At 40.3% G+C, this 13982-nt stretch overlaps 1 protein-coding gene across 1 annotated transcript; it reads right to left on the bottom strand.

The window, feature by feature from the left end:
- Positions 1–10171: 10171 nt before the first annotated feature.
- LOC118823795 (G-protein coupled receptor 135) lies at positions 10172–12993 on the bottom strand. The gene has a single exon (XM_036593611.1). The coding sequence runs from the start codon at positions 12801–12803 to the stop codon at positions 11532–11534; it is 1272 nt and encodes a 423-aa protein (XP_036449504.1). The 5' UTR covers positions 12804–12993; the 3' UTR covers positions 10172–11531.
- Positions 12994–13982: the final 989 nt, after the last annotated feature.

The following is a 13982-nucleotide window of genomic DNA, read 5'->3' on the forward strand; positions in this document are numbered from 1 at the left end:
GAAGATAGAAGTTCTAAACTTAATGTTACACAGCTCACTATTTAGGAAGTACAGAGCCGTTTGGGATTCAGCCTGGGTTTGACGCTACTTCTGACTGAAACAGGGACAATTACAGCGTGTAAGACATTCAGGTGACATTCTTTAGACTTTTACTCTGCCATTTTACAGTGAATCAAACTGTAAGTGCTTTAATTCAAGTCTGTGATAAGAATGATGGAGTTGTTTAGCCTGTCTGTCTTTTAGCCTGTTAGCTAGCTGACCAGCCTGGTTCTAGTTAAGAACATAAGTCGCCAGCCCCTCAGTTTAAACAGAAACGGGTTCTTACTTCATCAGTACAGTCGGTGCTCCGTGCGATCCGCGTTAGAGTCAAAGATTAGTCCATTAACAGCAGAAGGGTGTTTCACGCCCTGATGCAGTGAGAGAGTTCAGCTGTTGTGAGGCGTCATAGCCGTGGATTTTACAATGGCTTCGAACGTGGCTCAGCCAATCAGATTTCAGGATCTGTTTTATGAAAATACTTAAACATTTTAATATAAAAGAACACATTAATTTCCTGAACACAGAGCAGCATAAAACATTTTAACACTGCTGTTATATTTTTAAGAGCTTTTAAACTCGAGTTATAGGGTTTTAAAACGGCGCCTCATGTACGTTCATGACGTCAGTGAGCGCGAACAGCCAATGAGCTGCTCCGCTCGCCAACCAATCAGCACTCAGTAGCAGTAATGTTAGCGTCCTGCTGCCCAAAACCCGTTTAATGTAGAATAAAGGAAACATACAGGTGAGATTTCTTTGCTTTTTTAGTGAAACACATCCTTCTGCTTTCCAACATTAAAGGAAAATTCTGGTTCAGTGATTGAGCTCCATTCACTCCCATTCATTGAGGACTCGCTCACAGGCGCCCCCTGCTGTTTAACAGTCCTGTTTTTGATATAACGGGGGAAATAGGAAGCGGCCAGGCTCCTCATAAACCGGCTCTGGAAATACCAGGTAAGTGCAAAATGAAGTGTACTGATGGTGCTATTTTTACAGTAATTTAGTGACAACATACAAGGTCAATAGCATTAAACAGAGAAACTAAAGGGACACTCCACCCAAAATGAAAAGAGTAACCATCACTACATCTGCTGTTAACATACTTACTCTCCTCCTACGCAGGTGCAACAATATTACTCTCCAGGGTGAGATTATTCAGATTATTCTTCTCATGATGTATCTTGAAGGTGGGAGGAACTTTTGAGAAACAACAGCTGGGATTTTTGGGGGCTGTTTGAATTTTTTTGTTGTTGTTAGCTTGTGAATGCAGAAGGAAGGCAGATAGCTAGCATTACCCAAGGAATTCACGGCTGGATTCACGTAAGTGTCTTAAGAGAGAAAATTCTCTTAAATATGTTTTTTCTTAACTTCATTCTTAAGAATTCTCTTATTTTCTTTTCTTAACTATTTTCTTAAGAATAATTCTAAGAACAAGTGGTTTTATTGAAAATATTATGGTCTTAAATGTTTTCTTAACTTTAACGACAGACTCACACAGTTTTGGGCTGTATGAGTCGACAAGGTGAGCAACTAAATTTATCTCGGCGCTGCCTCTGCTGCTCCTCATCCTCGTCCGTCACCCCACAATTATCATATTTTCCAATGAGGTTTTTTTTTTTCCCTGTTGGCTCTAGTTTTTATTTGCTAATTTTAAACACTTGGTTTAGTGTTTTTCCTCCATTTTGCTCCTCTGAGTGGATTAAACTAAACAACGGAAATAAAGTTAACACAAATTCATGTGTATCTCGTGTCGTTTATGGGACGTGGTAAACGTAGCATCTCTCTGTTGTCGGAAGAAAACCTCCATTTTTTGTCGTTTTTCAGTTTTTGACATCATTTGATGCTAAAAATGCCTGTTTCTCTTTACATTGTGTGTAAATTTCATGATGAATGGACTAAAAGAAACGGCCCCAAAATGAATGAAAAAAGTCTGGTTCCATTGACTTACATTACAAGTAAAGTATGTTTTTTCCTTCTCCTGTAAAGTTACCATTTTGGAGATACAAGGTTTTCTTTCGACAACAGCGACATATAAGAAAACAATTTATTTCTTAAGAATATTTTCAGAAAATAATTAAGATTAGAGAGAACTGAACTTCATTTTTTAAAATTGCATTTAAGAAAATTCTTAAACTTCTTAGTGTTTGTCTTCAGAACCTTCGCAAGTTTTTGCTTTAAGCTTTCATGAATCCAACCTCAGAATATCTTATTGCAGCCGTATAACTGTAGTAACTGTCTTTAAATCATGCAGTGGAGAGAATGGATTACTTAAACCACAGAAATGACTGGTCAGGTGGGAAGGATAACAAGCTAAAAGCTAAAATTAGCAAAGCAGACATTTTCCCTAAATTTGGCTCTTTTTCCAGACTGAAAGGATAAAAACTGTCCATTTTGTGCTGAATAAAGACAGAATTTCTGTTTTCCTGACATTTTGTTAAGAAGTGAGGTGAGAGTTACTCCAATGCTAGCTTGGCTGTATTTATTAGCCTTTAGCAGTGGCTAGCAGTCAGGATTTGGTGCTACCAGTTGGTGTAATGCATGCTGGGTATTGTATTGAGACACAAAGGAGAACAAAAACAATAGAACATTGTGATTTCTGTCAAACCAATGATGCTGATACAATGCAGCACTATAGAATACAGCATAACACAACAAATAACACATTAAACTCAGGTTTTAGGCCGAGATATTCAGCAGCGTTCACTGTAAAAATTTATTATGAATAATTTATCAGTATCAAATGCCAGTGTGGCTCCAATAACAACAACATTCATATGTACTGTAGCAATAACAATATAGCACATTATAGTATTATAGCAGTAGTATAATATAGGCACGCGATATATGGCATCTCTCAGGACTTCAGACTCTAACAGCTTCTTTTTACCTCTCAGCTCAATTAAGAGTAAAAGACATGGTGCTTTTGATTTACTGATTGCTCAATCTATGATTCTACATTTGCTTCATTTTTAAAGCAGTCTTAAAAGTCCGGTGCTTCACATCTCATTCATGGTTCATACAGAATAGAAATGAGTTGAAATGTGCAGCGCGGGCTACTTACGACGGCATTTTAGGGCCACTGTTAATAAAAATAAAAACAGTAGACTTATTAGAGAATATTTCGAGAAAAAAAGTCGTAATATTTGGAGGATAAAGTGGGCTAACTGTAGGGGGGGCTAACTGTAGGGGGGCTGCCATAACACGTTGGGGTCTCGGTTGCTGTCCTGGCGCTGGAGCTCCGCTCACTCCTGTCTCTCTGTGGATCATTTTGATCATCATTCTTACTGTCTGTGAAACTTCATACCCTCTTTGAATGGGGGGAGATGGAGCCCCCGATAGCCGTGTAGACGACCCTGCCTGAGATTCTCCTTCAACAACACAGACAGACAGTTTCCTCCGAGTCCGTCTGGCTCTTTATTCTAGATAAACACAGTTTCCTGCTCAGCCGTTTCAGCCGATTCTTATCCTAATAACAGGCTGGTGCTGATGTGCAGGAGAGACAGGGAGACTGAGTGTTTCTTTATGGGTGAATCGATATGAAAGTGTAACTCCACCAACTCAGCGCCCCTCATTTAACACGAGGAGGCGCTGCCTTCATTTTGCAAAGCCTTTGGCCACAATATTGACCTTTCCTGGCATTAACGCCACTTTAATGTCATAATTCTATGACTTTTTTTCTTGAAATATTACGACTAGTCTACTATTTTTATTTTTTATTAACAGTGGCCCTAAAATGCTGTCGTAGGCTACTAAATACCGATATACAAGCCTGTAGTTCATGGAGCCCATAATTTATTAATTTTGTAAACAAAGTAATGAGAATATAGCTGTTTTACATTTCATATCAAAATGCATATCACGCTTCAGTGCTTGTTGACTGTAGAAAATCATCCCTATATTATTGAAACTGAGGAGTGTGGGGAAATTAAAGGAGCAGTTCAGCATTTTCCAACTTGACCTGTATCTGCTACATCTGTAATGAACAGTCAGTTAGCACAGGCAATAACTTCCCTACTTACAAAAGACCAAAAAAACTGTCGATTTTTAGCAGCATGGGCAGATTCTGCCTGAAAATGCTGGAGTATACCTTTAACACAAAATTGGCTGCTGTAAACTTGAAAGGGTAAGACCCATTACATGCAGCTACGTCGTATACAGAGCCGAACAAGTCAGTAAACGGCTTAACTCCCCTTTATTCTTTGTTTTATAGTGCAATGATGAATATTCACGTTTCATGGCTAGCAGTGCTCAACTGGACGCGCTCAGTGGAGCAGCACAAAGAACTTTTACTCTTTAAGCACTAAAAAATATGCAAATAGCTGTCATGCCTAACTATATGTTAGATATGCTAACATGGCTAACTATTAGCATGTCAAAATGCTAACTGGTGGCTGTTCACTTTAATTACCACATATGACGGAATTATTTTATGCACAGTGATTAAATGCATTTGCACTAGGCCCCAGTGTCTTGTTGGCACTTATCAAATAACATGAAGATGTGTATATATATATATATATATATATATATATATATATATATATATATATACATATAAAGCCTAATTTCAGAGCCAGATACGATCTCATAACGATAATGTCTGAGGACAACCATGAGACATTCTGGGCTAAAAATGGACAAGAACATAGACTTTTTCGGGTGGGAACAAACTGAATGTGAAATTTCTAAATCAGTCCAACACCTCGTGAAGGTGAAGCTTAAAGCTGGGGCAGAGAATTTGCAGAGAAATGAATTTTAATGTCTTCTTGGTTGGTCACATGCTAGAGGGCGCTCTTGAGTCCAAAACTGAATAGGTTCATGTGGAGCTGTTGTGCAAAATTGTAGTTTGTAAATACTTAATCATTTCTATACAGAAAAAGACACTTGAATACTAAATAGAGCAGCATAAAATACATCAACACTGCTGTTTCAATTTCAAACTGCAGGTATAAGACTTTCCGACAGTCTTTACTAAACCAATGACCTGATCAGCTTATTCAGCACTCAGTAGCAGCAATGCACTCAGTAGTTAATGACAAACAATCTGTATTCAGTAGCAGTAATGCTCACTAATCAGCACTCAGTAGCAGTAATGCTAACCAATCAGCACTCAGTAGCAGTAATGCTAAACAATCAGCACTCAGTAGCAGTAACGCTAACCAATCAGCACTCAGTAGCAGTAATGCTAACCAGTCAGCACTCAGTAGCAGTAATGCTAACCAATCAGCACTCAGTAGCAGTAATGCTAACCAGTCAGCACTCAGTAGCAGTAATGCCAACCAATCAGCACTTACTAGCAGTAATGCTAAACAATCAGCACTCAGTAGCAGTACTGATAACCAATCAGCACTCAGGAGCAGTAATGCTAACCAATCAGCACTCAGTAGCAGTAATGCTAACCAGTCACCACTCAGGAGCAGTACTGATAACCAATCAGCACTCAGTAGCAGTAATGCTAACCAATCAGCACTCAGGAGCAGTACTGATAACCAATCAGCACTCAGTAGCAGTAATGCTAACCAATCAGCACTCAGTAGCAGTAATGCTAACCAGTCAGCACTCAGTAGCAGTACTGATAACCAATCAGCACTCAGGAGCAGTAATGCTAACCAATCAGCACTCAGTAGCAGTAATGCCAACTAATCAGCACTCCGTAGCAGTGATGCTAACCAATCAGCACTCAGGAGCAGTAATGCTAACCAGTCAGCACTCAGTAGCTCTACTATGTAAAACCTGTTTGCTGTAGAAGAAACAGAAAGAAATCTGTAAGTTTCTTTATTGATGTTTTAATGGAATAAATATTTCTGTTTCTGAAAACTGAAAAGAAGTTCCCACAGAAATGACTCAACAATTTCGTTTCTATCCGTTTAGCTCCGTACACTCCCTTTCATCGAGGACTCACTTGTGGGTGTCCACTAGTGTTCTGCATGCTTCTCTTTGTTCACACAGCAGGGAGTGAACAGGGTGGTTAATCAGCAGATATGGGAAAAGATCTTTTGCACATTGTTCTCAAAACGTCCATAGATGGCTGGGCCCTGAGCTAATGCAGGCTCTGTGAGCCCCAGCACTTCTCTTGAAAAGAATGATTTGGTCAAAAATCTGATTTACACGAGTCACCGCCCAACCGCCCCCCCCCCAACTGCATTTGATCAGCCAAGACTGATGTATGAACTTTGCTTCTTTAGTAATGGAAGTAATACATGTAACTAGGACTGCAAACATATTTAGATTTTTTGATATTCAATTATTCGTGTGAGTTAATCATCTAGTAGTTGATTAACTGGCTTAAATGTGGCCTGTAAATGTGAAGACTACTGTAACAAGAAAAACCAACGTTCTGTGACCACTGATGAAAGACTGGAGGATGACCAACACAACCTGTGCAGCAGCAGATGAGCTATCTTCTCTGACTTTTCATCTACAAGGTGGACTGACAAGGTAGGAGTGTCTAATAGAGTGGACAGTGAGTGGACACAGTGTTTAAAAACTCCAGCAGCACTGCTGTGCCTGATCCACTCAGACCAGCGCAACACACACTAACACACCACCACCACGTCAGTGTTACTGCAGTGCTGAGAATGACCCACCACCCAAATAGTACCTGCCCTGTGAGGGTCCATGGGGGTCCTGACCACTGAAGAACAGGGTAAAAGGGGGCTAACAAAGTATCAGAGAAACAGATGGACTACAGTCTGTAACTGTAGAACTACAAAGTGCACCTATATAGTAAGTGGAGCTGATAAAATGGACAATGAGTGTAGAAACAAGAGAGGAAAGCTTGAAGGTAACGACAGACTTGCATACAAAACCTCTCATCTCCCAGAAACGCTCCATCACTACGTGGACAAAAATGTAGTTCCACTAACTTCCAAGTTAAGATTTTTTTAACACTTTGGAGATGAAGGTTTTATTACAACAGTGATGATGTGTTACATGTGACAACTTTACCCTCCAGCTGAGGAAAATGTTCCCAGACTTTCCCTCTTTTTAACTTTCAGCCATAACTGTTCTTTTTCTTTCGCTCACAGAGATACGACACTACAAATGAACTGCTGCCCTCTTCAAGCTGATACCTCCAGGTTGGACGTCTCTTTGATAACGTAAACAAAAAATTGACAAAAGGAAAATTCATTAATGATTTTTATTGTTGACATCATTGATAAATATTGAATAATTGCTTCAGCCCTACAAAGTAATAAAAGCCTGTAAATTGTTAGCTGCATTAGCCCCGTAGCTTCAGTGCAAGAACTTCAGACACCAAACATGCCTTGGCTGATCAACTGGATTTGAGGTAAGTTTTGGGGGGGGGTTAATCGGGCAGGGGTGGGGCTGACTGTGCAAATCAGATTTTTCTCCAAACTATTCCTTTGAAGTCTCTTGAAATCTCCTGATGCAGACTACACTGTAACCCAGAAAAAAATTTAAAAAGTTTTTGGATGCAAAATTCTGTGTCAATTTTATTTTGCCAAAGGTCCTTCAGTTGGAACACCAGTGACTTAGAAATCTAACACTGTCCAGCAAAACACACACTAAGCTGGGACGCCTCTGGAAGGGGGATCATACAGACATATGCAAAGTTTGATTTGTCTCTAAATTTTAGTGCACAATTTCTATTTATTTAGAGTTTAACATATTGGGGAAAATAAAACATAAACTATAAAATATGCCATAACTTTTGCATGGCCACATTTTATGTTTTGTCTCAACGCCCCCCCATATGTTAAATTCAGCAAATAAACACTAATTGGGCACTAAAATGCGTAGAAGTTTGTTCTCTGTAGAGGATGGCCCAGTCCCATTTCTCCTTTTCACCCCTACCCCTTGTTTTTCGAGTGTCTCCTCACCCATTGGAACTGAGTTACAGGGTAGTGGTTGAGATCTTCCCTCTGAAGCTGAAGTCAGATATTCACCAGATTCTTGTTCGAATTTTCCCGTTCCACCTTAAATGGTGCAGCAGTTACATTCTGGCACTTCAGGCGTCAGAACTGCTGGACTATTTAAGGTGGAACGGGAAAGTTAGCTAGCTGGCTACCGAGACGTTAGCATACTAATAGCGATTTTTTATGCTTGTTATGAAGAAAAGGACCATAATACACTGAAACGACATTAAACTAAGATAATACAGTGGTTATCGTAATTTTTATCTGAGAAAATTCTCACATTTGTGTGTTTCTTTGGTCTCTTGTTCAGCCGTCTAGCCAGTTTTTCATTTGTCTCTAACACTCTGTTTGGAGTCTCTGAAAAACCTCTGTTTGGAGGGTCATGTAGCCCCAACACTTCACCCTACCCCTCTATCTCAACAAGAATCAGGACACCCTACCCCTAGACGTGAATGCACAAAACAGAGGGCTAAGGGCTCAGTGGTAGGGGCGAGGGGTGAAATGGGATTGGGCCGATGGTTTCACTTATTTAACAGCACACACTCTAACTGGGGCTCCCAAACTTTGACATATGGCTGTATTTTTGCTCCACTTTCCCCCCGACTAAATAATTATTCTGCTCCTAAACTGGAGCTGCATCGAATAGCTGAATGAAATGTCCATTTCTTGATGTCGTCTGACCTGAAGCCCAAAGCTCCACTCAACATATCAGCAGAGCTGACGGCAGGTGGATCCGCATGACCACCAGATCAGACAAAATCAAGGAACTCAGACAGGAAATAAAGGTTTATTCAAGTATTCAGATGCAGCCTGTATGAAATGTAACAAGCAAAACAGCAGCATTAGGGCAGAGCATCAAAATTCAACACTGTTAAGATTCTGACTGTAGTACTTCAGCGCTCTCATTAACACGAGTGTCATTCAGTTCTAGCAAACTCCAAAGTACTAGGTAATTATTTTGGGTAACATGACGGCAAGATTTGGATCTAAATTACACTGAAATGCGCAACAGGTGCCAGATATTACTGAGTAAGTGTGCAGTACAATCTCAAAGTGCTGTGTATGATTAATGTATGTATTATTTTGGGTAAAGTGATGGTAAGTACCAAGGTTCTGGATATTAAGGACACAGTAAAATATCTTAGAATGACTTGGAGGTATAAGGTGGTAAATACAAACACACTGACACTGTAATGTCACACGTTTAAGCAGGAAAGAAAATCAGAAACTCCTCCAAGTAGCTGATGAGTTATATGTGTAAAATAACGGCATAAAATACAAAAATAGTTTTTTGAGAACCCAGTAGAACTAAAGTGAGAATCACTGCTTTCTTTTACGGACCACATTCAGTTTAGTTCATAGTTAATGAACAGCTACATACTATATAAGGGTCATTCTACAGAAATGTACATTTTTGTGTCCCTAGCGTTTACAGATATAATTTATTTATAGTCTAAAATAAAACAGTGTTATTTTAACAATTACACCTTCTTGAGCCTCAATTTAGCAATATTGGTTTTTAAATCAATTGCCTAGAATTCCAAGCACCACAGAAAAGCTCGTCCTCACGGTCAAGGGTGAGAAGTTTTTCTGCAATTTTAACTACAATAATCTATACATGACTATGGAATATATGATTTAAATGACAAAAAGAAAACAAATTCCAAATAAATATTATAAAATATATAATGAAATTTGTCCCCAGGAGTCACTGGTGTTACTGTGTAACAAAAAATCTCTTATTTTGAAATAAAAGTCACACTGATGACATCACTCGACTTCCTTTTACCTGTTTTCTGAGGATCTATGAAGAAAAGCTCATGGTGAGTCCACTGTGTCTTTCAGTTATCAGAGATTTTCTCATTTAGCTCATGATTTCATATGAAGCTTTTAGCTGAAGTCACTGGTGTGACCCACTTTATTCTGAGGTAACTGTGAAAAAATAGAAAATGGATTAAATTCCATATTTTAGTGGATATTCCATGATTGACAACATGTGGTTTGATGCTCTGTAGCAGTTATTTTGTAAAATGCATTGTTCATTAAAAATGTCTCTGGTGTTCCTTCATTATGAGTAACACCAATGAGGATCAGTAACACCAGTGACTCCTATGGAGAGATAGAACAGTGGACGTTTCAGTAGAATGACCCATAAGACTCTTAATGAAGACTGTACTTCATTCATATACAATCTTTTTTACTCCAAATAACTACCCACTACTTTATACCCAAAATAATCACACAGTACTGTATGGTTCCATACACTTACCCTGTTAATATCTAGAACCTGTTGTATATTTCAATGTAATTTAATTTCAATGTAATTTAGTTAGAATGCCTTGGAACGTATGATCACGCTACCCAAAATAATTATCTAGTTCTTTGGAGTACCTCACACTTACTTAATACCTCCACTCTTAGAAAAAAAGGGTTCTTTAACAAGAGTGGAACATTTTTTGGAACCACTTTTGGGGGTATTCTTTAAAGAAGCATGAACAACAGCTTTTCCATCACAGAGAAAAACCATTTGACCATGCAAACAACAATTTATGCATTCAAATGGTTCTCTGAGTGTCCATGGTTCTATATAGAACCACTGCCTTTAATAAAGAAACCTTGAAGAACGTTTTTTTTAGAGTGGAGAACTTTTAAGGGATGTAAAAGAAAGTGTTACCCAAATCTGAATACACTGTCAGCCTCCTGCATTAAAAATTAACTGAGAAAAAAGGAACCGAGAACACAAAGCGTCATGCACTTTTCCTTTTGTGAAACCGATTCACATCAGTTTTCACATTAATATTTTCGAGTTTAAAAGAAAGTACTGAAAAAAATAGCATTCAGGAATCAATATCAAAGTCAAGATATCAATATTGGTATCGAGATAGACACCCAGCCCTGATTCATGATTGGCACTGCACTTCAGTCCAAGATTAGTCTTAAAGGGGAATTCCAGCGATTTTCCAATTTTTCCAGTTTTCCTATCTGAATGGTTAAACAAAGCCATTCAGATTGGTTTGATGTGAAATGCTCAAAGTCAGAACTGTTCACAGTGGTGGTGATAGGAACCAGACGTCCACCTCTAAAAGCTCCCTCGCTGAGAGTTATTACATGAAACAGTTATGAGACATTGTTTTGTGATAGTTTTCATAAGAAAACATACATTTTTCTAATACTTTCATGGTGAATTACATGCAGGGCATGTGAGGTGAAATACTTTCCGTGTTTTTTTCAGATTTACCACTATGTCACCATCATCAACCTTACAAATAAAGCTCAGAAGACTTGTGTAGGTTCACTGGTGGTTCTGGATAGTAAATAAAATGTCTATATTTGTGTCGTAGTCATGGCGACCCCTGGTTTCTATCACCACCACTGTAAAGAAATCTTCTGTTTCTCGACCATAAAACATTTACTCTACAATCTAACTGCTCAGAATGCCTTTGTTCATTTCTCAACCCTTGATCGGTGAAGCAGAAATCTTGAAATATCTTTGGAGTTGCCCTTTGATCCATGACCCCCGAACCTGGCCCTATATTTGCGTGGCTTTCTGATTGCGAACACTCAGGTGACTTTGTGGGAAATCCACTGCTGGAATGGAGTAAAAAGTACACAACATCACAAGCTGGTGTTGGCCGTCTCGGCCTTTGGCACAGCGGCTTCAGTGACCGTGTCGGGCTGGCCGTCCCTGCAGAAGAAGACTGCTGGATTTTTGCAAGCCCACATGGCCACTTCTCCGCCGTTGGCTGGACTGGAGGAAGACACCCGACTTCCAGCGCCGTGGCGGCTGGCGTAGCGGTCTCTGATCCTGTCTGGCCGCGTCCGGTCTCTAATCCTGTCCGCTCGTGTCCGGGACAGGTAGGCGGCGATGTTTCTAGTCCTATAGCCTTCTTCCCTGCTTCGTCCCAGCAGCATGGATATGTTGGGGTTCCTTATGGCGTAGATCAGTGGGTTTATGGCGCCGTTGGCCCACGCCATCCACATGGCCACGGTGTCCATGGCCGGGTTGAAGGTGTAATCTCCAACCGCGGTGACTATTCCCATCAAACAGTACGGACCCCAGCAGAAGATGATGAAGACGATCATGATGAGCACCGTGGTGGCTGTCCTCATCTCGCTGTAAAAGCGAAGCAGGTGGGCGTAAGTGGTCACCGGGCGCACTCGAATCTCCGACAGCCGGACCGTCTTGCAAATGTTGTAGTGGCAGAAGCACATGAGCGCAAAAGGAAGGAGGTAGCAGACCACAATCAAGGCCACGCTGTACGTGGTGCCCATTCTGGAGCTCCCCGAGTGGAAAACGTACATGCAGTGGTAGAAGCCTGGCTTGTGGACCACCAGATGGTCAGACGTCCAGAAGAAAAGGTACCAAGGGAAGGAGAAGACCACCGCTGACAGCCAAACGGCCACCAGCAGCTGCATGGCCTTCTTCCTACCAATTTTCTCCTGTGGCTGCCTGACAATGGCGTAATACCGGTCAAAGGAGATCAGGGTCATGGTCAGTGTGGAGATGATTCCAAAGCAGGTGTTGAAGAAGCCGTTGGCTACGCAGAAGCGGTCGCCGAACATCCATGTGCCGTCCTTGCTGAACAGCATCATGAAGGAGAACGGCAGGCAAAGGATGGCCGTGAGGAAGTCAGATAAAGACAGGGACATGATGAAAGCGTTGGTTACCGTCCTCAGCTGCCTGTGCTTGATGATGACCATCACAACAGCTGAATTGCCCAAGCTGGACAGAAGGAAGATGGCCAGAAGCAAAAGGGCCTGAGCAGCCACGGCCACACCGTGCAAAACCGAACTCCCCCCAGTTCCCTTCACCGGACCACCAGCTGCAACACTGGTTTGGTTCCCAAAATCCAAAATCAGACCTGATCTGGATCTGTTGTTGTCCATGTTGCTCGCCAGTGGACACGAATCCACACAGCAGAAGAGGATTCATCCCTTATCCCTCCTCCTTCTGGCTTTATCTGTCTCAGGAAGGATTTACAGCATTATAACAAAAAGCTGGACACACAAAGAAATCACGAACACGGACCGTCTGCTGCGAGCGGCCATATCAGCTCCGCGGTGTATGTGAAGATTGCGTTTCTCCATCTGAAGGCGCCTCCCTTCTGCCTCTGCTTAAAGGCTCCGTGGTGTGTTTTTTTTTACCCACCCGTATTCAGGAACAGCACCGCCCCCTGAGCCCCGATTGGCTGAAACTGTTGTTTGGGTTATTATTTTTCCTTCCACAAAAAATGCTGTAAAACCTAAATATATTATATACCTATATAATATTTAAGAGCATATAATATGTATATAATAAATATGTATAAAATGTGTAAGTATACCGTGTATAGCATATAATACACAATAATACAATAATAAAAGTACACTACTTTTTAAAAACAATAAATTATTGTTACTGTTTGCTGAATGTTTGCTTTTGGCAGAAACACACACAAACACACACAAACACACACACACACACACACACACACATATATATATATATATATATATATATATATATATATATATATATACATACACACCGATCAGATCAGGCATAACATTATGACCACCTACTTGTTTCTATGCTCATTGTCCATTTTATCAGCTCCACTTACTATATAGGTGCACTTTGTAGTTCTACAGTTACAGACTGTAGTCCATCTGTTTCTCTGCATACTTTGTTAGCCCCCTTTTACCCTGTTCTTCAGCGGTCAGGACCCCCATGGACCCTCACAGAGCAGGTACTATTTGGGTGGTGGATCATTCTCAGCACTGCAGTAACACTGACGAGGTGGTGGTGTAGTAGTGTGTGTTGTGCTGGTATGAGTGGATCAGACACAGCAGTGCTGCTTATATATATATAAAACTACCTTATTCAAATTATGTCAAAAAATTCAAAATGACATAAATGGAGATCTAAATATGAATATATGCCACCGGGACATAACCTTGTATCTCCATTTTTGTCATTTTTAAGTGTTTTGACAAAATTTGACAAAAAAAATGAGGCACAAATTATAATAATAGCCAAACATTCTAAATACAAAATCTGTTTGACTATTAACAGCTTTATCTGCA

The sequence above is a fragment of the Colossoma macropomum genome, unplaced genomic scaffold, assembly GCF_904425465.1.
Source record: "Colossoma macropomum unplaced genomic scaffold, Colossoma_macropomum, whole genome shotgun sequence".
In the NCBI taxonomy this organism is placed as follows: Eukaryota; Metazoa; Chordata; class Actinopteri; order Characiformes; family Serrasalmidae; genus Colossoma; species Colossoma macropomum.

Bases quoted from the DNA above. Each gene is read 5' to 3' on its own strand.
- LOC118823795 (XM_036593611.1), bottom strand. From the start codon at position 12,803: ATGGACAACAACAGATCCAGATCAGGTCTGATTTTGGATTTTGGGAAC.